We start from the raw sequence: 25,016 nt of genomic DNA on the forward strand, positions 1-25,016 counted from the left end.
TCCGGGCTCTCTGGGAGTGAAAAGCTGGCTTTCCACTGCCCTCCACCCGCTGAGTTGGGCACCCCTGGAAACTCAGGGGCTGCAGCCCGGCCCCAGGTGTCTGGAAGGTCCAGCCTGCACTCTGACCCTGCAGCCCCGGGTGTGGAGACCTCTGGGGGTCCAGACACCGTAATTTCAACACACTGTTCCAGGCCCTGGGCACTGAGATCAGAGGCTGCCCCTGGCCTCAAGGAGTCCAGTCTCACTGGGGAGAGAGTCAGAGATTGTTGGGTGACCAGGTCTGGAGCTGCTGGAGGAGGAGCCCAATCCTCCCAGCGACCTGGCGGGGCCGTCACCGAACTGCCATCCCATGGCTTGCCCGCGGTCATACGGTTCCAAGCGGCAGACCTAGGGCTCACACTCTTGTCAACACAGGCTCGGGACACCCTGGCCCTGCACGGGGCACGAAGGGGGGACCACCCGGGCTAGAGCACCCTGGGCTTGCACACGCTGCCCCTTTCCGCGTTGATGGGCAGATCAACCTGGAGGGGCTGGGTGCCCCCACGACCCCTGGGCGGGCACCCCGAGCCCAGCCCACCCGGGGTCAGCCGGTACTCACTGCGCGTCTGGGGCAGCGCCCTCACTTCGTTCACGTCCGGCTCGCTGTCCGGCCGGTGCACCTCCACCATGACAAAGTGCTGGTTCGTGCCCGTCACGTCTGGCCGGCCGGAGGGGGAGGGTGGCGGGAGACAGCCCCCTGCCAGCGTGGCCTCCGCGGGGGGGCTCTTCAGGTGCGGCGGTGACTGGACTCGCGGGAAGGGGCCGATGGGGTGCTGGTTGACCAGGGCCAGGCGGGCGTCCAGCGGCCTCTTGGAGCCAGGGTTGGCAGGGGAGACCGAGGCATAGATGGGGGAGGAGGGCGAGTCTTGTGCTGAGGAGGCCCCCGGGGCAGGGGCAGTGCCCGCTGGCGGGCTGTGGTTCCGAGGGGCCGAGAAGACGGTGCCTGAGTGGGAAGACGCCGAGGAAGGTGGCTGGAGGCCCTCCTTCCCTGGCTTCCTCTGCTGCTCAGGCGGGCGGCTGTGGCCTTGGGCTAGAGGGGGTGGGGGAGGCGGCGGCTTGTAGACAGGCAGCCCCTCGGAGGTGGCTTTGACATCATCCTGCCAAAAGACCCAACAGGAGTAGAAGGAGTCAGAGCCCATTGTGGCTGGTAGACAGGCACCCCGAGCAGGCCGGGCCCCGGCTGGAATTCTGTCCTGCTCTCTAGGCTCTTGGCCACACGGCTCTGAATAATGCAACACCCGAGTGGAAAACTTCTCCCCCCATCTCAGCAGCTGATAAGCGTCGGGAACTTGGCGGGTGTCTCTGGGGAATGGCACCGTTACCTTTGGGAACTGAAGTTCTTGGCGTCAGCCAGGACTTATCACAGGGAACGAGACTTAATTAGAGGTGGATGGAGAGAAGGGCAAAACGAACAACAACAACAAAAAGCATTCCTTTGGCTTTTCTTGTTAGAAGGTTATCATGGCCACTAGAGACAGGAGATGGGCAGGACTGGAGTGAGAGAGAATGGATAGAAGGTGACAGTCACATGGGCTCGGGGGCTGTGTGGTCCTGGGCAAGTCACAGCACCTCTCTAAGTGCATCTCCAGGCAATGGGGAAACCTGGATCTACCTGGCAGAGGTGAGGGGATGTGAGGGACCACGTGTGTAATGTGCTAGCAGGTGCCTGCCACACAGCAGGTGCACGGGAAGTGGCAGCTATGGGTACGGCCATTGCTATTTCCCTCTGCCTATGCCAACATACAACACTTGCAAAGCTCGGACGGCAGTGTGTCCCAAATGCTTTACTTAAATGAACTAATGTACCTCTCGCCACAAACTTGTGGGGTAGGGACACAATTATTATCCCCATTTTACAGAGGGGAAAGCCGAGGCACAGAGAGGTTAAGAAACCTGCCCAAAGTCACACAGTCAGTGGCAGAGGTGGGATTTGAACCCAGGTAGTCTGGCTCCAGAGTCCAGGCCGTTCAGAAGTTATCCGGGTCAGAACTGCACAGTGATGCTGCCGGGGCTGCTGACGTGGACACAGCCGAGGCCACATTTAACTTCCATTTCCAAGGTGGTCATGTGGCCTCTTCAGGGAGTTCACACACTCCACGTTTCAGTACTTGTTATGATCACGTTCAGACAACGTATCAAAAGTAACACCAACTCAGCAAACAAACAGCCTGACGCCCACCCCAGTCCTGGGCGCTGCTGGAGAAGCCTGAGTGATGCCCTCGTGCACGGGCCTGGGGCTGGGTCTGAGGGCCTCTGGCTCTCACCAAGAAGCCAGTCCCCAGGGCCTCAGGCAGACCAGGAAGGGCAAAACCTCACTGCGGGAACCACAGAGGGTCTTACCAGGGAAACATCTGGGAGGGTGCTCATATTGCCCTGGACAGCCTCACCAGTTTCCTCCAGGTCCAGAGTGTTCTAGAAATGGAGAAGAGAGCAATGTGAGCAAATATAAACCGAGAGGAAAAAAGCAGTTTGCCCTCCGAGATACCAAAATCCGTGCTGGGCCCTGGGACACCTTCCTGTGGTCTATGCGTGTCCCAACAGGCCTCACTCTTGTAGAATTTACACATTAAAATTAATGTCCGTTTTCCTGCCAGTCATCTTAAAATCAATTTTTCTTTGAAGCTTCTCCGGGCATCCCCTGAACTATCTGGAGATACTGTGGGGTGGCTCTGGCCTGGCCCGGGAATTCCCAAAGCTGGGCCCCGGGCTCCGGGCCCTCATGCTCAGAGCTTCCAAAGCCTGAAGGTGCTCGTGGACAGAATCCCAGGAAGGCGTGAAAATGGCAGGACACACAGGAGAGGTGGGTGGGCAAGTCTCTCTTTTAATTTAGTGGCTTCAATTGTGAGTCAGGCGGTTAAAGTTTACATAGACCTTATTTTGCAAAAACGCCCGTTTTCTGCTTCCTTTGCTAACTCCCCGGAAGAAGCCTCAAGCTCTGTCCAGTGGTGCTGAGCTGCTGAGGGCATCTCTAGGTGGTCCCTGGGAGGCTGAGCAGTGCCCCTGCCAAAAGTAGCTCCTGAGGCCTCAGGGGAGCCATTCCTCGACCCCACAGAACCCAGGATGGCAACAGAGCCTCCACAACCAGCACCTGGCTCATGTCTCAAGTGTAGCCCTCAACACTGAGCAGTCTCAATGCTCCACTGGTGAGGGCCTGGGGCCACTGAGGAGGCAAGACCCCACCTCTGCCTTCTGTAGCCTGGAGCCAGTGGGATGGACACAGACAAGCAAGGAGGAGACTGTGCACAGAGCTAGGAGATACAAGCATAGAAGCGGCTGGGGTGGGGTTATCAAGGAAGGCTTCCTGGAGTAGGGAGCATGGCTTAAAGCTGAGTCTTGTGGGTCCTGAGCTGGGCAAAGGAGGGAATGATGGTGTTTCAGAGGGAAGGGCGTGCACAAAGCAGGGAGGAGCTTTGAGAATTTTCGAGCAGTTCCACGTGACTCAAGCATGGAGCTGCTGGGACTTGAGGCTGAGGGCAGTGGGTTGCCATGGAGATGCGGTCAAGTTTGTCTTCTATGAAGGTTCCCTTTGCTCACTTCCTCTCTAGCCACACTAGAACAATGCGGGCATGTCAGGGCCTTCACACTGGCTGTTCCCTCTGCCTGGAACATGCTTCCCCTCAGCTATCCACAAGGCATGCCTTCTTCTTACCTCCTTCAAGATCTTCCCCAAATTATCACCTCCTCAAAGGCGGCTATCTTCACAACCCCACCTAAAATCACAACCCCCCCCCCATCCCCTGCCCTGCTTTATTTTTCTGCTTTACGCTGACCACCATTCTTCACTCAGCAGCAGGATGTAAACCTGGAAATGTAAGTCAGATAATGCATTGCTCAGAACCCTCCAGGGTCTTTCCATTTTCCCTGGAGAAAATTCCAAAGTCTGCAATCACTGTGCCCAATGAGTGGGCCCTTTTTTGCTACTTCAACAGGAAGGGATGGTTCCTGCCTCAGGGCCTTTGCATTCACTGCTCTCCCTTGCTCCCACAGCACTCCTGACTCACTCCGTCACTTCATTCAGCTCTGACCTCAGCAAGGCCTTCCTGGACCAGCCCTATCTGAAACAGCACCCCTCCCCATCCCCCACAGCACCTCTAACCCCTGACCGCACTTCATTTGTCTGTGTAAGATTTATCACCACCTTATTGTTTGTCTCTCCCATTAGCATGAGAACTCCTCAATGGTAAGACTACCTGGTCCCTTCTCTATCTTCAGTGTTTAGGATAGTTGCTGCTTGACAAATATTTACTAGGCAAATGAATGAATCGATGGGCGAATGAATGAATGAATCGATCGCTCTGACTGTCATGGAGGAGGCCCCAGCAGGCAGAGAATCAAGCAGGGCAACGACTCTCGATCATCGCAGGGAACAGTAACGGTGAAGGCAGCGGGTTGGGATGGAAGGGGCCCACGGATGCCACGCTCCCTGGGGCCCAGGGTCTCAGGTCACTCCGCACTAATCCCCATCTCGAATGATGCTCCTGGAGCCTTGAACATCCTGGGCGGGCAAAGGGCACGTCATCACGAAGACCAGTCATGGGAACCCACCAGTAAGACACTTGGCTCTCCCGGCTTGGAGCCTTTCACACCCAGGGCTCTTCATCTGGTCCCGTGATGCCTCTGGGGGCAATGTCAGGCTGGGACATCTGCCCCATTTTACCAACAAAGCTGAGGCTCACATGCAGACTTCAGCCTCCCGTCTCCACCGCCGTCCCCTGCATGCCGCTGGCAGCCTCAGCATGCAGAGAGTGGGGGATCCTTGGTGGGGGAGGGCAGTGATGGGGCTGCTCTGGCACTCACTGGTTAAGTGATACCACTTGTGGCTTCTCTGATGTCACATCCAGCTCTACCACTCACAGCCAAGTGACGGAGGGCAAATCACTGATGTGCTCTGTGCCGGTTTCCTCATCTGCAGGATGGGTTAACAGCAGTCCCACTCTCAAGGGGCTGATGCATTAGCACTAAAAAAATGCTCCGAACAAGGCCTGGCACAATATATGAGGGCGGGCTACTGTTATATCAGAAGCCTGGGACCTGGCAAGCCCACCCCAGCAACCTAACCACTGCCTGGGCCCATGTGAACACTTGAGTGGAAATGCCAGAGCAGTCTCCCTCCTCCCAAACCGGAATGAGTCCGGCACTCCCCAGAAATAGTACAGCTGGGCACCACCAACTGCCCAGGGTTAAGGTGAGCGGCGAGGCAGGGCTGGTCGTGTGCGATGACTTCCCCGAGAGGGGTCAGAGGCCTGGGAGGTGTCTACGGCAAAGGCAAGAGAGACCTCTGCCATTCTCAAATGCAGCCACTGCCAGCTGTCTCCAGATTCAACCTGCGGGCAGCCCGGGGGCTCAAATGACAGTCCTTGGTAGGACCAGAGGCACGGGATTCTGTCCTGTTCTGGCATCTTTGGAGTTTTGAGCACTCATCTGGCCAACAAGCAGTTTTGGCTCATGGGGATACATGATGAGCAGGTCACTGTGTTCCTAACACCCAGGAGAGGGCCATGCACACAGTAGGTGCTCACGCGTTTTTGCTCAGGATCACTGATGGGGCCGGCGGTCGTACCTGGGCCACTGGGAGGGAGACAGGAAGCATCCGGAGCCCTGACAACACAAGCATGCCTCTGCCATGCATCGCAGAGTGGGTGTGACCGTCTCTCAGAAGGGTATGAGAGATCGATCCACAAACTGGGGACGACCACGCGCCAGGCCCTCTGTTCAGCATTTTACTTACTCGATCTCGCTGGATTCTCATGGGAGACAGGCACTGGGATTGTCCCTGGCTCACATCATTTACACTTAAGCTCAGGGAGGGAGGTGACCTGTCCAAGACCGCACAGCCATGCTACAGCAGATCAGGTTTCTAACCCAGGTAGGGGTGGCCCCAGAGCCCATGCAACACTTCCCCAGAATTGGGTAGGGCCCTGATATCACAGGAACCAGAGGGCCCTGGGAGCGACCCTCTCTGAAACAAAGCCATATAGCCATCACCGGCCCCTGGCCTCAGCCCATTCCTTGCTGTTAACAGCAGCCCGGAACCAATACTGAAGGCAGGCATGGCAAGTCGGGAGGATGAGGGTGGAGTGGGGACGAAAATCCAGCCCTGGGAGCAAGGCCTTTAGTGGAGCAAAGAGCAGACGGGTCAGAGCCGGGCCCTGCCAGACTCCATCTGCCAGATCCAGACGCTCAGGAGCCCCGAGTCCCCGAGCCATGTTCCTTGTGCATCTGAAATAGCTGCAGACAGCAGGCTAAGAACCCCGGGGATGCGTCAGCAGAAACGCTCGAGGAACAGACTTCGAGAGGAGGATCAAGGTCAGCGCTCACGCAGGAGCCGGCTTGTGTCCTGGCCGCCTCGCCGGCCCCACCCCCACCCTGCCAGCAGCTTGGGGCCCCCTTCCTCCTACAGAGGCCAGAGACCAGCTGAATGTTTAGACTTAGGGCTCAATCAGTCCTGAGTCTCCAGCTGAGGTCACTGAGGTTCAGAGAGGGAAGGCCACCTGCCCAAGGTCACACAGCAAGCGCGAGGCGGAAGCTGAGCCATCTGCAAGGTCTGACTCTGTTATTCAGACTGCTTGCCATAGGACCCAGGATGCCCTCAGGACCTGCTGTCGTTGCTCCCCCGGCTCCTTCCTCCTCAAATCAGCGGCAGCTCAGAAAAATTGCCTTCCTCTCAGAGGAAAGAACTTCTTTTTGTTCAAGTTGGCACGGTGAGGGCCCGTATAGTCCAGGCGTCTGATTGGAGGGGACTGTGGGGCCAAAATAAAGTGAGACGGTGGAAGGCAATCACCTGTGCTGACCTCTGCCAGGTGGACTCACGGTTCTGGAAGCACTACTGCTTCCTGGCCCAGGTATCACCTCAGCAAAACGAGGCTCTCCCCTCCCTTCCCCCTGCTCCTGCCCAACTCCCTGCTATCTCTCCCCTACATCCCTTCATTAGGACAGGAGGGCTCTTACGTAAAGGTGCTATTTTCAGCTCTTTGTTCTTCTCGCTTCTTTACGCTGATGTCAGGACAACGGGCTCCCCCCAACTCTGCCCCTAAATGCACCAGAGGCCTCTGGATATGGGGAAACTGAGACTCTGAGTCACAAAACTTCCTGGAAGGTCACTTATGGGGGCCAAGATTTCCGTAGGAGGCCGGTGGGAGGGACAGAGGAAGGAAAAGCAGAGAGGGGAGTAAGGGAGAAGGAAGAGAAGGCAGGCAGGAAGGAGAAGGGGAGAGCAAGGAAGGACAGAGAAAAGCAAGGCATGGTGCCAGCCAGAGCTAGGGCTGCCATCAGCCCAGGAAGGTCGGGGTGTCGGAGGGGGCCTGACAGTGACATGAGCCGGGTAGGGCCAGCCTCCCTGGAGTGAAGGGGACAGGACTGGGGGGTCCGAAAGGAACAATGGAGCAGGAACCTGGGGGGACGGCCATGCTGGCAGAGACAGGATCGTTGTGCTCCTGAGCTCTCCAAGCACAGGGTGGGGCTGGAAGTCTGGAAGCTGATGGGGAAGGGCAGGGGGGTGCACTGGGAGAGAGAGGATCCCCAAACAGGGCACTGGAACCCACACTTGCCGCTGTGGCCGAGGCCATGGGAACTGCCCCGGTGCCCGGCCAGCTCTGGGCGCTTTCACCAGCTGTCCGCTCCTGCCTTTGTGCTTGAGCATCAAACCACAGAAGTGCCCGGGAGGGCCCGTGTGGCGCAGACAGACCGCGCTTCCTTCTGTCGTCCTGCATCGCCCTCCCCATGGCCTCAGGACAAGGGCTTCACCCAGCGGACAGAGAGTGTGACCCAGAATCTCCAGGTCCGTGTTGGAAGAGCCCTTAAGACAGGCGCTGGAAAGCAGGGCTCCAGGAGGGATGTGGTGACCCAAGAACCCAGCCGAGGGAAAACACCGCATCTCTACCTGCATTAACCTCCAACCCAAATGTCACATCTCCTTCCTTATAAATGGAGGCAACACAGCCCGGCAGAATCAGGCTCTGGAGGGGCAGGGCTGGCCTATGTCGACTTGCTTGTTTGCTGGAAACAGCTTCCAGGACCCCTGCCCCCCAGGTGCCCACACGGAAGCAAGTGCACCACAAAGGGCTGGCCGCGAGGTCCGTTCCTTATTTCAGACACCCGCTGATGCAAAGTTGCCCCGATGCCCGCTAATGCCTCTGGGGAATTTATGGCTCTGAGGATGCAGGGGGCTCGTGCCAAGGCCTCTCAGGAGGAAGTGGGCTGTTGGACGCAAGCAGACAAGTTGGCCTCGCCCCGCCCCCACCTGGCACTGAGCGGCCTCCTGGGACACAGGCTACAGAGCCAGCCTGCCTGACGACACAGGAGTAGCTCCGCCAGGTCACCCCATCTGCAAACCCCCCTGAGCTCTCTCCACACACATGGGAAGCATCTTACAAGATGCAAACAAGGGCGCCTGGGTCTTGATTTCGCCCGGGTCATGATCCCAGGGTCGTGGGATCAAGTCCCATGTTGGGCTCTGTGCAGAGCGTGGAGCCTGCTTAAGACTCTCTCTCTCTCTCTCTCTCTCTCTCTCTGTCCCTTTCCCCTACTCACACATGCTGTCTTTAAAAACAGAGAAAGTGCAAACATCATGTCACTTCCTTACTGAAGACCCTCAGTGGTGTTTCACGGTTTCAGGATTAAGCCCAAGTCGCTGGCGGCTCCTGCTACTAACCCCCCACCCTCTCCTCCTCGTCCTACTGACCTCCTACGGTTCCTTCCAGGGTCCATAAGCCTCGAGCTCAGGGCCCTTGCACGTGCCGATCTGGCCCCTCAGCTGCCTTGCCTTGTGTATCGCCCGGCTGATGCCAGTGACTTCAGATCTCAGCTCAAACATCTCTTCCCTCACGTCCTGGATTGGTCAGGGCCCCAGTCCTCGGCCCATTTGTCAGAGCAAGGATTATGCAGGTGATCTGATTCAAGGCTGCCTCCCCACCTAGACGTGCTAAGCTTTGGGTGCTGTTTGGGTGCTTTGGGTGTTTGGGTGCTGTTAAGCCGGTGCTGTTGTCTCTTTTGCGCACGGCGACCAGTGGGCCACTCAGAGCCTGGCGTGTGGGAGGTGCTCAGGGAATGCTTGCTGCAAGAGCGGGTGATGAATGGGTGAAGGGTTGGGATCCTTCCAGCTTCCCCACTGGCGGAGGACTTGCCCGGCAGAGGACTCTCTAAACCCATCCAGGCTGGACCAAGGGCAGAACACAGGAGGAGGAGGAAGGTCCTCGGACTGTCTGCTCCCTGTTTCTGGAAAGAGCTGCCTTGACAACCAGGGCATCTCTGTAGCTGAGAGGGCCTGAGACAGGCCTGAGCTTCTCCACCCTCCTTTGGCCCCGGATGAGGAAAGTATGGGGGCCACAGGGGAGCAAAGTGCTGACGGCCACTCCCAGCACCCTCTTCCCACCTCACCTCATGGGAACAGGAGCAGTAGGCCTTTAGAGGCAGGGCTCCTGCTACAGCATCCTTTGGTGGGCTAGGGAAGCCCCTTTCCAGGCACATGAGAGGCCTGACGTGCAAACCTCTCAATTCTAGGCGGAAAGGGGCTGTGGTTAAGCCTGGGGCAAGTCCACCACCCCTGACCCCAGCGGCACCTGCTTTGTAGGTCCAGGGCTGGCCTGGGCCTCTACAACCGCTGTTCCCCTGAAGGCCTCTGTGGCGCCCTGTCCCAGCCGTTAGAGCATCAGCAGAACGGGCTCCCAAGTACTCCACACCTCCAAGTCTGCTCCCGAGCTCACGGATTCTTCACGACGATCCACACGTGGCTGGTCTTATCAGCCAGCGTACAGATATGGAAACTGAGGCTTCAAAAGCTTAAGTCACCTGTCCAAGGTGACACGGCTTCTACCTGGGAGAGCCAGCCCGTCTGTGGAATTCCAGAGCCTGTGTGCCCAAGCCCCTCTGCCACGGGCTGGATGGCACCAGATAAGGGCTTCAAGAAACGGCACGCAGGCCTTTATTCTGCTCAGCTTCCCCGGCTGACATCTGTATGGGAGGGGAGTGACACTGGAGGCAGGAAAAATTCCCAAGGCTGGCTCTCTATTAGACAAATGGAAAATAAACACAATTTGTCGATGGGGGAAGGCTGCATCTGATTTCCTTTGATCGATTTTGTCTGGCTTGAGGGAAAACGGCTGCGGAACGAGCCACGTTTAACCTGGGATTGATAACTGCACCATGAGATCTGCAGAACCGGGGCTAAATGGAAACCGGTTCCATCTAGGGCAACTGTCTGGGGCATCTGGGTCACAAGAGCCAGCTGCCTGCCACTCGGCCGGTCTGAACACCAGATCAGAGGACATTTTCCTACGATGTGGGAGGGAGATGTTTCTAAGGCTGGAGTGTTAGAAGATAATCCTGAGCAGCCAGGGAGTGCGGATTCATTTCAGTCTCTGCTCCACAATCCCCGGGCCCCAGCTCTGTCCCAGAGCCAGGCTGGCACTGGGCACCCAGACAGGAGAAAGATATGGTCCCGGCCTGCATCCCAGCAGCGTCTCCCTGTTTACCAGGGAGGACAAACTCGGGGAGAGGTTAGAGCCGTGTGACAGGCATTTTAACAGACAGGAAAGCAGGTGAGCTCCATGAGGCATGGGGTCTGGGCCGCAAGAAAGAAATGCCTTCGGCTTCTGTCCATCCAGATTCGGGGGGTTGTGGGTCACTCAGCATCACCGCAGTAAAAGCTAACGGACACATACGTGCTGGTGTTGCAGACCAGCATCTGGCACTTGGTGACGAACAGGTTAATACTGAATCCTGACTCTACCATGCCCTCACTGAGCGACCTGGAGCGAGTCCCTTCTCTCTAGGATTTGTTTTCTTCCCTTTACAATGGAGATCACGGCGGTACCTGCCAGTCCTAGTAACTGGGAAGCTCAAAAAGATACACCTGGAAAGCATTATCACAATCCCACGGAGAACTCTCTAAAATACCAACTACTACTATCATTGAGAAAGGCCCCAAGTGCGCCTGGGTGGCTCAGTCGGGTAGGCATCCCACTTTGGCTCAGGTCATGGTCTCAAGGTTTGTGGATTCGAGCCCCACATCGGGCTCTGAGCTGACAGCTCGGAGGCTGGAGCCTGCTTTGGGTTCTGTGTCTCCCTTTATCTCTCTGCCCCTCCCGAGCTTGTGCTGTCTCTCTCTCTCTCAAAAATAAATAAATAAGACATTTTTTTTTAAAAAGGCCCCAATTATTAATATGGGCCAGGTTCTGGGCTGGGCACTAGGGATTCAATGGTGACTCCAGATATCATCACTGCTGTGGTCAAGGGGAGTAGCCAGCCAGGCTTGTAAACATTATTAGAATATAATGAGACAAGAGTCATGACAATAGGAAACCCAGGGGGCTGGAGGAGGCACAGGGAAGGCAGAAAATCAGGGAAGTCTTCTGGGAAGAGGGAGCATGTGGGCATAGGGGGCTGATGCACACGTAGGAGATAGCCCGGCCATGAGAAGTGGGAAGGAGAACATTCCAGACAGAGTTTATAACATATAAAAGGCCAAGAGGTCTCTCAACAGCCCCACAGCACAGAAATGATCATCCTCATTTTATAGATCCTAAAACTGAGCTCAGAGAGGTAAAATCACTTTCCGAGGTCACACAGCAAGGAGGTGGCAGGGCTGGGGTTTAAGCTGAGCGCATTCTCATTCCAGAGCCCGAGGAAGCCTGATGAACTGGCAAACAGGAGAGACCGTGAGCATCAAGGAGAACCCCAGTTCCCCACCGGGGCTGGGTGCAGACGTAAGGGAGTGGCAGGCAGGGCCACAGCCCCGGACCTCCGCCCTGGCTAAGGGACTCCCACAGCCCCGCCCGGCAGGAAGGACGGTACCTCCATCAGGTCTATTAGCCACAGCAGCCGCTCCTGGGGAGGAAGGGTGGGCAGAAGGCAAAAAGAAAAATACATCAAATAAATATTAGGGATGGGGTGGGTACAGCAGTAAACCTTCTGCCAAACATGCATGCATGCTCACACACACAGAAAGGCAAAATAAACACGATTCTCTAAAACCCCTTTTCTATTTCCTTTAAACGCTTTGGGCAGGAATAAAAGACGGATGAAGAAAAGGCTCTGTTGCTATAACTGGGACTCTTTCAGTATAACTGCCTCCTTGAAGGGAACAGGGGCCACCAGGGCTCTGCAGAAATGACGCCTGTCCTTGAGAACCCCTCAATGAGAAGATGGCCATTCCCCTTGGGGCAACCCTGGGACTTGCCAGCAGGCGGGGCTGGGTCATCACCCCCGTTTGGCAGATGGAAAAACTGAGGCTCAGAGAAGAGAAGTGACTTGTCCAAGGTCACACGTGTTAATGAACGGCAGAGCCTGAAGGAGGACCTTGTTCAGGAGATGCCGGCAGCAAAGATCTGAGTCTGAGGGATAGAGCCCCAGGCCGTGCATGTGAGAGCACCCGAGACTGGATAAGATTGGAGGGGGGTGGCAGATCCTCAGCCTAGTGCTTTCCAGAAGGTTCCAAGTATCTGCAAGGCTGCAGACACAAATCCTCAAAGTGTTTTTCTCCAGCCAGGTTGGGGGAGGTCAGTTAAGAGCAGAGGCTTCACCTGCCCTAGGGATGTGGACGGCAGTTCTGGGATGCTAGTGCCAATAGGCAGATTACTCATCATTTAATCTTCCCAAGAAGCTGGGCACAGCAGCATCACTGCCCCGGTGCAAGTGGGGAAACTGAGGCACTTGGCGGTAAAGCATGGAGCCAAGACGGGTGGGGGGCCAGCACTTCCCAGGTATGGGGGAGACCCCTGGGCTGGGGCAAGGCCACTGCAGGCCAGCACTCAGCTGGGCATAATAGTTACCCTGACTGCCATCAGAGCCTTGGGCAAAGGACCTTGGGCCATTCTACCTGTGGGGAAACTGAGGCCCAGAGAAGCCAGGGCTTAAACCTAAATCTCCTGCTTCCCAGGCTAGAACACGCCCCATCCCACCCACTGGACCTCTCACCCCCAGAATTACAGGCTGCAATCCCCTGGTTCTAAAGCACTGGCTCATGGCTCCTGAAGCCCCACATGGACATTACCAAGGCCAATCTCAGTGGAGTCGGACCCACAGGGAAATGGCCCCTCGGGCCAGGTCCCTGCAACCCGAAACCTGCTCATCACCTGGGTGTCACATCAAAGCATGTGCACAGAACCAAACACGCAGCCCCAGGAGGGGAACAGCCTCTTCCCTGTCCTCGAAGTGATCTGCTCATCCTGGACCGTGACATTGCTTCCAATGCAGCCACATCCAGAGCCCTAGAGGAATGCCTGGCAGCTTCCTGGTCACCCCAGGAAGGGACAAGGACTCCTGGGGAGGAAGGTGACTCAGAATGGTAGGGGTAGGAAGCAGAGGAATAGAAGTTGCTCCAGAAACTCAGATCCTCAGAGCTAAAAACAAAACAAAACAAAAAACAAGCCACGCTGGGAGACGGAGTCTGCAAAGCAAAGGGCGCCGCCCCAGGGACGTTTCCTGGTGGGTGCAAGCTCATCAGTGCCCCCTAACCACCGGTATGCAACCTTGGACGTCACTGCACCCCTGGAGCTCCTGTTCCTCCAGCAGGACAACTAACTGCGTCTGTCCCGAGTCGATTGAGATTCCACCTGTAAGAGCTCCCAATTCTGCGTCTGGGAGCAGCAGTGCTTGAGAAACATGCTTTCCCCTGCCCCTTCCACAGGAGAGTGGTGAGGAATGATCCAGACAGGAAAGGAGAGCATGAGCCACTCCAACTCTCCTGACCTCCAGCCCCACTCTTCCTACCAGAAAGACGGTGACACCTGGTTCCCATACCAAGCAGCAAGGCATTTTCTCTGCCCCTTCTTGCAAAGGCCTCCTGGGATTAATTTGCCTCTAAGCATCCTGGCGGCAGAACCCAGGATGGACCAGATGCTTTTCTGGAGCGCTGGCGAGTCTGGGTGAAAGTCAGGGTGGGTTCCAAAGACAAGAAGGTGTATCTCGGGGAAGATGCCATCACCGTGACCACCATGAATGCACTGCCACGGTTTCTCGTGGGACCCTCCCACGACTGTCACTATTTTCTCTATTTGTCTCATTACCCGTCTTTTTCTCCTTTCTCTCTGAGTGCACCCTCCCCACCCCACCCCCACCCCCCACCCCCCGCCAGACCGTGAGCCCAAGAGGCAGGGCCACATCTGCCTCGTTCACTCGCTGTCTCCCACAGCCGTGCCTGGCACGCATCAGGCACTCAGCGATGATGGGGTTTTTTCCCAGGGAAGAAACTGAGGCTCAGAAAGGCAAGGCACAGAGCTGCTAAGGGGTGGTGCTGAGATTCACACCTATGTCGGTCTCACTGCAAAGCCAGTATCTTGGCGCCCCACCCTTGCTGGCCCTCGAGCCAGGGCCAGGGCCAGGGCCGGGGCAGCTCACCCTGGCCGAGCTGACAGTGGTGGAGGTGCCGTGGCTGCCTGTGGATGAGCCCGTGTCGCTGTAGGAGACCGTGGAGTAGGTGTCCCCGGCCCCAGGGCCCGGGGGCTGCCGTGCCTTCATGGACTCGATCTCCCGCCTCAGCACCAGGTGGTCGAAGCGGTCCAGGTCTTGGGGGGAGATGGTGCCTCTCACCTCGGACAGGAGCGAGAACTGGGCATGGGGACAAACAGGGCACTCAGCCCGGGTTTCGCCAGCAGATGGGACCTGTCCCCTGCTACCCCCAATGACCTGCGTGCCAACTAGACCACTGGCCTCCCTCCTTAACCCCCTGTGGCTCCCCACTGTCCTAGAAGAAGTCCAAGCACGATACCCTGAACGCCGGGCCAGCATCATCTGACTCTTCCCTCTCACCCTGTCCTCCCTGACATCTCATCAGCAAGCACTCGTGACTGCAGCTCCCTGAACACACCGGGCAGCCCCTGGCTGTCCCTCCCACCCAGAATGCCCTTCCCTTAAGCCTTCCCGCATGCAACTGCTCCCAGTGGATTTAATCACTTCTTCCTTTGTGCAGTTTCTGGACCCCAGACTTCCTCGAGAGCAGAGCAGGGTTCTCAAAGCTGGCAGCACGGCACAATCGCCCAGGAGTTGTGGCAAACTCCCATCCACGGATATATGGAGTTAACCAGCCCAAGGGGTGGGGCCCGGGCACTGCTTTTGAAGAGCAATCCAGATGACTCTAAATGTATGCTCAGCATTGACAGCTATTTCACTGGGGCCCCCATCACCGGGGACTTTAACTGACTATGTCCCCAGGAGTCTATGGGCTGGCTTTCCTGGCTGCCTCGGTCACCAGTCTCTGCCCAGGGCTGTTTCAGCCCGACTCTTTGTGGGTTCTCAGCAGAGGGGTGGGGGACGGAGGGAGGCAGGGAGGATGCCGAGCCCTGGAGGACTTTTGCCTTGCCCTTGGAGGGGCTCGGGTCACCTTGGCGTGCGTGTTGAGCAGCTCGAACAGGGCCATGACCAGGGCTTCCACGGAGACACTGCCGCCACGGTACTCCTCCAGGTAGTAGGCCATGGTGGCTCGCTCCTGCTCATTCAGCAGGTGCCGTGCCTGCTCCTCCAGCAGCAGGCGCGTCTGGTTGCCCAGGCTGCTCAGGGTCACCTGGGAGCCAGCCGGGCCCTTGTAAAATCCCAGCTGAAAGACAGGAAGACGGGGGTCTGGGAATTCTGAACTGGTCTGGGGCCAAGTGGCCAGGCCACGCCAGTGACCACAGTGCAGAGGGATGAGGTGGGTCCCTCTGTGGCCTCGGCCTACCCGGTGCACCTGCAGGAGACGTTAGTTACAGGTCCGTTCTCAGACCACGAGGCCGTGCGCAGGTGCAAACGGCATTCACGCCTTACCCCGCACGTTGACATACGTTATCTCATCAGATCCTGAAACCAACCAGAGTCGAGCAATTTTATTATGGCTCCCAATTTATTCTCCAGGTTTCAGTATCTCCCTTGGTAAACTGGGGATAACAGTAACCTTACTTCCAAAATATGGTGCAGATCTGCACACACTCTCCACCCCCTCCTCGCCACTGCTTCAGGCGTCACTGGGAGGTGTGACTAAGATGCCATTCGGGGGGGAGGGTGTCCCCGCTCCTCCCCTCTGCCTCCCCCATCACCTATGCAGAGCTGCTGAAATGATCTTGTAATAGTAGGAATCGCGTCGTCTTGCTCCCCTGCTTAAGCCTTCCCGTGGTTGCCAAACCTCTTACGGGCCCACAGAGCCCCCATGTGATCTGGGGACCCTGCCTGCCGTCACTCTGTTCCCTGCTCCTGTTCGCTCGCCACACCCGCTCACACTCTCCTTGCCTCCAACAAGCCACCTTTTTGGCACAGCGGGGCTCTGGCACATGCTGTCCCCTCGTGCTCCCGGACCGGACTTTGTTCTGGCTACTCCTATGTAACATTCAGTTCACAGCCCAGGTATCGTGTCACCGATTCACAGAGTCCTCACTCGCCCCTCTGCCTCTCACCACCTAAATCAGGTGTCCCATCTGTTAGTCTCTCCCACGCTCCCCAGGACCTTGCCTGATGGCACTGAACGTCTTCTGTGATTAGACACGTGTGCAGGATTTTTTTTATGTGTGGGGGTCTCCTTCACTAGGTATACCCTCCTCCATGAGGGCAGGAATTGACCTGTTCTGTTCAGTGCCATTAGCCCTGGTACCTGGAACCTGGTGGTGCTCACAGATGTGTGAGGAACGTAAGGGAGGACGGACGAACGGACAGTCGGCGGGCTGCTCAAGTGAAATGAGATCATGCACATGAGTGGCTCCGTGCACCTGCCAGGCCCAGAGCCCCCTACACGGGGGTGTATGAAGAAGCTACAGATAACCAATGACGGAGAGCTCCCTACCTTGTTTGTCCCTTCCGTTGTAAGATCCCCAGGAAACCTACAAGAAAGACAAACGTGTTCAGCTGCATGGCCGAGCAGTTCTAACAGGCACCAGCAAGGGAAAGGCCAATCTGGAGCGGGGTGAGCAAAAGTGTTGAGAGAACCATGGCCTCCACTCGCTGGGGCTACTCAAGGGCATAGGAACCCCTGAGCAGATGAGCGGCTTCCAGCCCCCTCATCAAGCACGGGGGCAGCATTTCTAAAACCACGCAAGGGGAACTCCTGGCTCAGTAGCCCTACAGGACCAGGCAGGTAACACAAGGACAGGAGACAATAAACAGCAAAAGACCTGTGGCCTCGGGGTCAAGGCCAACCCTAAGGAGGGTGGGTGAGGACAGGGGCCAACTGGAGACCCAGAGATGCAACTCGCAGGTGTAGCTCAGCTCCAGCCCAATTTCATGAAGAAACATGCACTCGAGCCGCTAGAATTCCTGATTTTAAAGCAGCAGCCAGAAGTCAGGGTTTTTGTTTTTGTTTTTTGATGGGAAACCGGATGCCTTTTTAAATGTTGGCAGCTAAATAAAAAAAAATTATGCTACCGTGCTGGTGAACAGGAAAGGAGACAGGAGAGAAGGAGGGAAGAAAAGGAAGGAGATGCTCTGGGTGCATCTGGCCCGGGAGGTCACCAACCAGTCTGAGACTTCTGATTAGAAACCCAAAGCTGACGCGTGAAGCTATCAGCAAGTACCCAGCCATCGGCAACTGTGGTCACTTTATGACTCCCACGACCCTTTTCCTCGGGTGACTCACAGGGTTCCTCATTCCCAGAGCTGGATGGGGGCAGGGGTTATGCTCCCCACTTTTCAGACGAAGCATCTAAGGGCCCAGGATTAAGTTAAGTGATTTGCCCCAGGGAAATACAGGATAAGAGAGTTGGCTTATGCAGTTCAGCTTTCCATGGGAAACAGACCAGGAGAGGAGAAGGGATGTGCCCAAGGTCACGCCTTACAAATGCAAAGGACCCTGGGATGGGACCCCAGGCTCTCAGAATCTTTAGGGATCGGGGTGTGCTGAAGGGATGGGAGGGGGCATCACTGGCTTTCGGTCCAGGGGCTCAGAGTGAGCAGTGCTGCCAGACCCTGCTGAGTTCGTGGTGGTGTCCCAATCCGGGAACTGGCAATCCACTTGGTCTCATCCACAGTGGTGCGGGCATGGGGCAGCCTCCCGACGTCCTTCACCGTCAGGATCAGGTGCTGGGATGACTTGAGCAGCCTGACCGCCTCGTCATGCAGGACGTTGAGAAAGCTCCGCCCGTTGACCTCCAGAATCTGGTCCCCAACCTGCCAAGACCACCAAACAACAGGGTAATGCCTGGGCTGCTTGTAGGACACCGACTCATGCCAGGGGCTTCAGAGCCCTGATCCCGGTTCTCCGCCTGGCCAGCCCGACGAGGAAGTCACGGAGGCCCAGAGAGGTTATGAGGATGCCTGAGGGTCACACAGCAAGTCAATGGCAGAGTCAACTTTCCAATCCTGATCTTGAGCCCATGCTCCTGTCACTAGAAAGGGCTACCTCCCCTCGACCTAGCAATGATTTGGAGAGGTGGATCTACAAGATTCCTGGGGGTCCCCTTATCTAGAAGAAAACAACCATCCCAGAGGCTTGGTGGGGGATGATACAGGGGGGGAGGACTTGGGGACAGATGTGAAGGCATATTTCCATTACTTCCTTTCTCGCTTCTACAGGGTTGAGATGTTTACCTCAGGCATGAGCCTATTTCCTTAAAATACAAACAACAGTTTCATTTACTCACGAAAGAAGCAGTAAGTGAGAACAGTAGCCTCCTGTTAAAGCAATAACATGTTGCTTGGATTCTTACAAGTAGGCAGTTTTATTTTGTAATGCAAAAACACATTTTTCACATTAGTGAAAGGATTTTAAAAAAAATAAGAGGAAAAAAAGTAGCTGCCCTATAAAAATAAACCTGAGACAGAATTACAAGAGGCTGGAGGAGAAGACGGCTTAGAGTGAGGTGGGGCATCCGATAGACTCCCAGAATGGTCCACACGGAAGGTCGGGTGTTTCTCTTCCCTGCTTCTCCTGGAGGGGGCGCCCAGGGCTGCTCCCCATCAGGGCCTTGAAGGGCATCCTCCTAACGCCCATCATTCCTGCCTTCTTTTCCTTCTCTCCAGCTTCCCAGCCTGCTTATGGCACAGGATCAACCTCAGAGGGTTTCCCCAGCTTTTTTCAAAGCAGAATTTGGAAAAGGCGAGCCACTTGGGAATTTCGAAGAAAAGGAGGAGAGAAGAAGATGCAATGACGAGGCTGAGGATCAGAACCCTGGTCTCCAGTTTCTTGTCCTTCCTTCAACACCTCGCCTGCAGGTGGGGAGTTTCCAGTACAGAAAGCGGAGGCAAATGCAGTCTTGGCGTCTCCCCTCTGCACCAGCGCGGGCGTGCTCTGAGAAGGCCCGCTGCCCCTTTGCCCCCACGAGCCCCTTCAACATATACCTCACACCCACCAGGCGCCACGCTCCGTGCCAGGACGCCGTGCTGAGCAAGACAGCCCCGCCCCTGCTCTCCTGCTGCTCTACCTCGAGAGCGGGCTCAGTTCGGGGCTGTAATTGGGTTCTCCCATCAGCCTCTCCACACGGTCCCCGGGGCCCGGCGCACAGTGAGATTTCGACAAAAATTCATCCGACGAATGAAAAGTCAGACACCCGTTCCCAGCACCAGGACCATCTCTGCGGCAGCCCAGCGACGCCCAGAAGAGGACACCAGCCTGGAGCCCCAGGTTCAAGCCACTATTCACCAGATGCTGACTGTGCATCGAGTACCCTGTTCGTCCCTTTGTACATTTTTTCCTTATTTAATATCCTCAACATCCTGCAAAGGAGGTATCACTGCTCTTCACGCCACCGGAGAGAAAACGGGGGCTCAGAGAGGTTAAGTAAATAGTTGGCGGTCACAGAGCTAGCGGAAAGGAGGCAGGCAGACCCACGCTGACACGGCCCCAAGGCCCTAGAGCCTTCTCCTACTCAGCTGCCGTCAGGAGCTCTGCCTGGGGACACGCGTCCAAAGCCACCATCCTGCCGTCACTCCCCAGCCCTGCCTGCAGCACCCAGGTCTGAAAACCCGCCCCATCGTCAACTCTGCCTTTATTCCCCCTGGTAACCCTTCAGCAGGTGTCACCCAATCTTCACCTCCCCCCCACGCCTGGGGGCCCCCCAACCTGGGTCTCCTTCTCCTCACACCTAGGTTCCTGAGCCAGCACACCTCCTCCGCGCATTAACTTCTAAACTGGCCTCAGCCCTGGTGCCAGGTTAACTTGCCCTCGACTTTTTTGCTCGCACGACATCCTTCTCTGCCCCAAAACCTCAATGACCCCCCACGATCCAGGAGGCAGAAGAGCACTAAGGGTTAAGGGTTTCAAAGACATCAGACCCGGGTTCAAATCCTGACTCTGCTACTTCCATGCCCTGTGAGCTCAAGCAAATCCCCCAAAAGCTTCTGTGCCTCGGTTTCCTTGGGTGTAAAAATGGGGTGCTACCCCAGGACTGTCCTCCTCTGCATGCCTACAGCATCAGCGTCGTTTCCCAGTGTCCCCAGAGATACCTCCAATTCTCGGCCTCTTTCCGCATCTTTGGGCTCCCTTGGTGTGAACCCAGGCTCCTGAGAACTTAGGCGGCCCCAGCTGGTCTCCTTGGGAAGAGCCTGAGAAGAGACCCAACACCTGGTTCTGGGCTTGGCATACAGCAAGCGCTCAATAAGTGCTTATGCACCAAGGTACAGATTTTGCCACTTCCCGCCCTGACCTCTGCAGCCCCATCCTGGCCTCTGGCTTGGCTTTCTCAGATGCTTAGCAGCAGAGCTTGCAGAAGAACTTCTGCGGGCACTTGGGCCTTGTTGAGGATGGAAGGTGCTTCCAGCACCCTCCAGCCCCCTGCCCCCACCTTGTGACACGGCACGCCATGTGTTAGCGCCTCCACCTCAGCCCTCTGCACAGGCCCGCTCGGCCAACCCACCTGCCCCTCCAGCTCTGGGCTGCAGCCCAGCCCACACTCTCCCTCTGATCAAGGGTTCTGGCTCCTTAAGTATCTCTCTCAAGAGCTTTGGCTTTTGTTAAGCTAAAGGAATCAATTTTAATCTTCCTCACACACTTTATTTCCATCCCAGCAGTTTAATTAAAGGAACTAGCATCTGAGAGACCAGATATGTCAGGGCATCCTTTTGTGCAAAAGCCTCTCCCTGCAGGTCCTGGGGAGGGGGAGCCGGGGGAAGGACAACTCAATTCCATGAGGTCTACCCAGCCTTCCAGACAGGCTTGGTGGGGAACATCTCAAACTCTGCATGGGACGTATATACACTAAGTACTCGCCATGGGGCACCTGGGTGGCTCAGTCGGTTAAGTGTCTGACTTTGGCTCGGGTCATGATCTCACAGTTCCTGGGTTCGAGTCCCACATCGGGCTCTGTGCTGACAGCTCAGAGCCTGGAGCCTGCTTGGGATTCTGTGTCTCCCTCTCTCTCTGCCCCTCCCCTGCTCATGCTCTGTGTCACTCTGTCTCTCAACAATAAATTAATGTGTTTTTTTTTTTTTAATTTTTTTTTTCAACGTTTATTTATTTTTGGGACAGAGAGAGACAGAGCATGAACGGGGGAGGGGCAGAGAGAGAGGGAGACACAGAATCGGAAACAGGCTCCAGGCTCTGAGCCATCAGCCCCAGAGCCTGACGCGGGGCTCGAACTCACGGACCGCGAGATCGTGACCTGGCTGAAGTCGGACGCTTAACCGACTGCGCCACCCAGGCGCCCCAAATTAATGTTTTTAAAAAAATAAGTACTCATGGTGTATCTGAAACTTAAATTTCAACAGGAATCCTATATATATATATATATATATATATATATATATATATATATATATATACACACACACACACATATATATATATATAATTTTTTTAATGTTTGTTTATTTTTGAGAGAGAGAGAGAGGACAGAGGGCAAGCAGGGGAGGAGCAGAGAGAGAGGGAGACACAGAATCCAAAGCAGGCTCCAGGCTCTGAGCTGTCAACACCGAGCCCGACGCGGGGCTCGAATTCACGAGCCGTCAGATCATGACCCGAGCTAAAGTCAGACGCTTAACCGACTGAGCCACCCAGGCACCACGGGCATCCTATATTTTGATTCACTCATCTGACAACTCTGGGGTGCAGTATCCGTAACCATGGGGGGGCCGCTGATTTAGCACGGTGGCTTCCAAATTCCAGTTATTCTCCCCGGCCCTGAGCCTGGCACCTGTCATTTATTCAGCCCTGTGAATTACCCCCACACTACTTCCTCCAGCCCCGTCCTAAGATTAACATCCATGAAACCACAAGGTTGCCGTGCTAGTCCTATTTTTCCTTCATGCCTGTTAAATAAATATGTCTCTACCAGATTTGTGGGAGGCAGCGTGGGGCTCGTGTGTGACCCATTTGGGGAACAGGTATGAAACAGGAGTCACACTGGGGAAACCCCCCATGGGATGGGGGTACGTGAGCCCACCTTTTCCATCTCCTTCCAATCTTCTCCGGTCTTTCTTCTTCTCCCAGGGTCTGTTTCAAAACCGAAGTTCTAGACAGGGCTGGCTTCGGGGGCCCACGCAGCCGCCCACGGCATCTGAGTTGGTCTGAGATAGTCCCGTGTCTCTGTGCGTGCTTCTCACATCCTCTACTTGCTGGAAAGCTTCCCAGGTCCGACCGCCCTGTCAGCACAGGGATCTGCATGCCCACCGTCACTGAGGGTCCACAAGCCACTTCGAACAAATGCAGCATCTCCCTGGCTGCTCAGAGCCACATGGGGCCGCCGGGGTGTAGAGTCCCGTCCCCATGGTGCAGCAGGAAGAGGGCCCCGGGTTCTGAAGCCTGCTGACGGTGAAACAGGCACAGTGTGGCCCTGCACTGCTCTGGAGTGCACGGAGTCTCAGTGTTCTCTCTGTGAAATGGGCTCAAAACTACCAGCAAGGCCCAGGAGGCCATGAGAATCCAACCGGACCAGCAGCGTGTGGTGGGCTTTGATCGCCTTTCATTCGCTTCCCTTCCAAACGCAGGGGACGAGTTCAGAGATGTTAAGCCACTTGCTCAGGGTCCCTGGTCACACAGGATGGGAAAAGAGAGCCAGCATTTGAGCCCAGCTTTTTGCAGCTTCTTTGCACCACTGCCACCTTTTTCTCGGCAAGTCTTGGCTCGGTAAATGGCGACGGGAGGGGAGAAACCCATCCTCCCCACTGTCCCAGTCTCGTGCCCATTCGCTGCCCCTTCCCCTTGGGTTGCACGACGTGAAGTGGGAGGTGGCATGTTTAAAGACCTTGATCGGGCTCTTTCCTCCCGAAACTAAGAGTTCTGTGTGTTTATTCATTGCGCTGTTACTTTCTCTTACCCGCTGAGGCCAGCCCTGAGTTAGACAACGCGGGTAAACGAGGCAACAAGTAGAGAGGCAAAGACACTATGACTGCCAGGGCCTTCCAAAGGGTCTCCTAGATGGAGAGACTGAGGCCCAGACCACACGGGGACGTGGCTAGGGCCACAGAGTGAGGCAAAGGCAAAGGCCAGACTCTGAGGCTAACTGACCACGAAAACACCCACATGGCCCAGAGCTCAGCGGGACACCACCCCTGGAGAAGGAGAGACCCATGCAGTGTGACCGAGTGTCTAATACTGTCCAGCCTGCAAGCAGGATGCCGACGGGGAGGGCACGGAAGGACAAACGGATAGAGGCGACTTAATTTGATTTGTCACCACGGCCACTGTGTTTATCACCAGTGATGGAGGGGCAAGGGGTGGGCCACGGATGCCCTTTCTTTTCAGGGAGAGGAAAGACTCCTGCCGTCGTCCACAGCCCATCAGGTGACAGGCTCAGATCTGGGACACTCCGCAAGGACAGGCCACTGGTCTCCCCTGAACTTGACCCATCGCCAGGAAGTGGGAGTTCACTCCCTCTGGGTCTGAGGAAGGCACAGAAACACTCAGGAGGAGGCCCCTGGAGCAGTAGAAAGTGGTCAGCAGGCTTGGGAGTGACCCACCTGAGCGGGTGGTGGTCCCCTCTTTGTCCCTAAGAGACCCAAGGGGAATCCGTCTACTGCTCTAAGCCCATCTTCCCTCAAAACACGAACAAGGCCACCTCTCCCTAAGCGGGAGGGCTTGTGGCGTGTGGTTAGGGGCACACACACAGGAGCCTGCCCTCTGGGTCTAATCCCAGACTCTGCCGCTTACTGCTTGTGTGACCTGGGGTGATTTCCCCACTCTCTCTGTGCCTCAGTCACCTTCTCTGGAAAATGGGGATAGCATCAGTGCCCACCCTTATAGGTTTCAGGGTTAAATGACTTAATCCAGCCTTTACTATAGCCCCAGCACCTAAGACAGCATCTGGTACACAGGAGGTGCTGAGTGCACACTTACTGAATGGACACCTAGAAAGCAGGCAAAACAGCAGCTAGCATCCAGTAAGTGCTCAATAAATGCTCGCTGCGTTTCTGAGAAACCATGCGTGTACCCCTGAAGTGGCTCTCAAATACCTCTGGGAGTCTCAAAACCGTACTCTCTGTTTTCACCTGCCTCCTCCCTGGGCCCTGCCTTCAGCTTTGAATCACACATTTTGAGCACATCTCTGAGGCACACAGGGTTATCCCCATTTTACAGATGAGGAGACTGAGGCCAGGAAGCGGAATGACCAGGGGCTGGGATTTAGCCTTCGCTCTGCCCGCCTGCAAAGCCCCTGCTCGAGCCAGGCACAACTCCTTTAGGAAAAACCAGACTATCCCTCTGTGTTCAATTCTTCTTCCATGTCTCAACCCCTGAGCTGAGCCCCTGAGCCCAAAGCATGGGCTTTTCGGCAGGCACACAGTAGGTGCTCTATTCCTGCCTGGTGAAGGGACTGGAAACAGAGGAGCCAGAAGAACCGGTGGCAGGATGGCAGAGGCTCTGAGCTCCACCCCCTCTGCCCCCCAGCAGGGGGAGTCAGGACAGAAACCTGCTAACAACTGGATCTGGGAGTCCGTCCCCCCAGCACACATGCCCCGTTGCCAGCCACTGGGCAAGGACCCTGATGGAAGCAGTTTTAGGGTGATCTTTGCCTCCTTCCCGAAGCCTTTATTGAAATGGCTTTTGCAGCTTCCAGTGGGGACCCCGCTGACTGTAGCATTACCACAAGGAAGGCTCAAATCCCACTAAAGGATTTTATTGCAATTATGAGTCTTTAATAGTCTTCTGTAGGCAT

The 25,016-nt window shown here is 56.0% G+C and overlaps 1 protein-coding gene across 1 annotated transcript in view; it reads right to left on the reverse strand.

Annotated features, from left to right (window-relative positions):
• WHRN (whirlin) overlaps positions 1–25,016 on the reverse strand; it is a 96,516-nt gene that overhangs the window by 3,401 nt on the left and 68,099 nt on the right. The window contains 7 exon segments of the mRNA XM_045469485.1: positions 599–1,136; positions 2,380–2,451; positions 14,374–14,583; positions 15,356–15,568; positions 16,781–16,817; positions 17,898–17,919; positions 17,922–18,099. Of these exon segments, the coding sequence (XP_045325441.1) occupies positions 599–1,136; positions 2,380–2,451; positions 14,374–14,583; positions 15,356–15,568; positions 16,781–16,817; positions 17,898–17,919; positions 17,922–18,099 (1,270 nt within the window).

This window comes from Leopardus geoffroyi, chromosome D4, assembly GCF_018350155.1.
Source record: "Leopardus geoffroyi isolate Oge1 chromosome D4, O.geoffroyi_Oge1_pat1.0, whole genome shotgun sequence".
Classification (NCBI taxonomy): Eukaryota; Metazoa; Chordata; class Mammalia; order Carnivora; family Felidae; genus Leopardus; species Leopardus geoffroyi.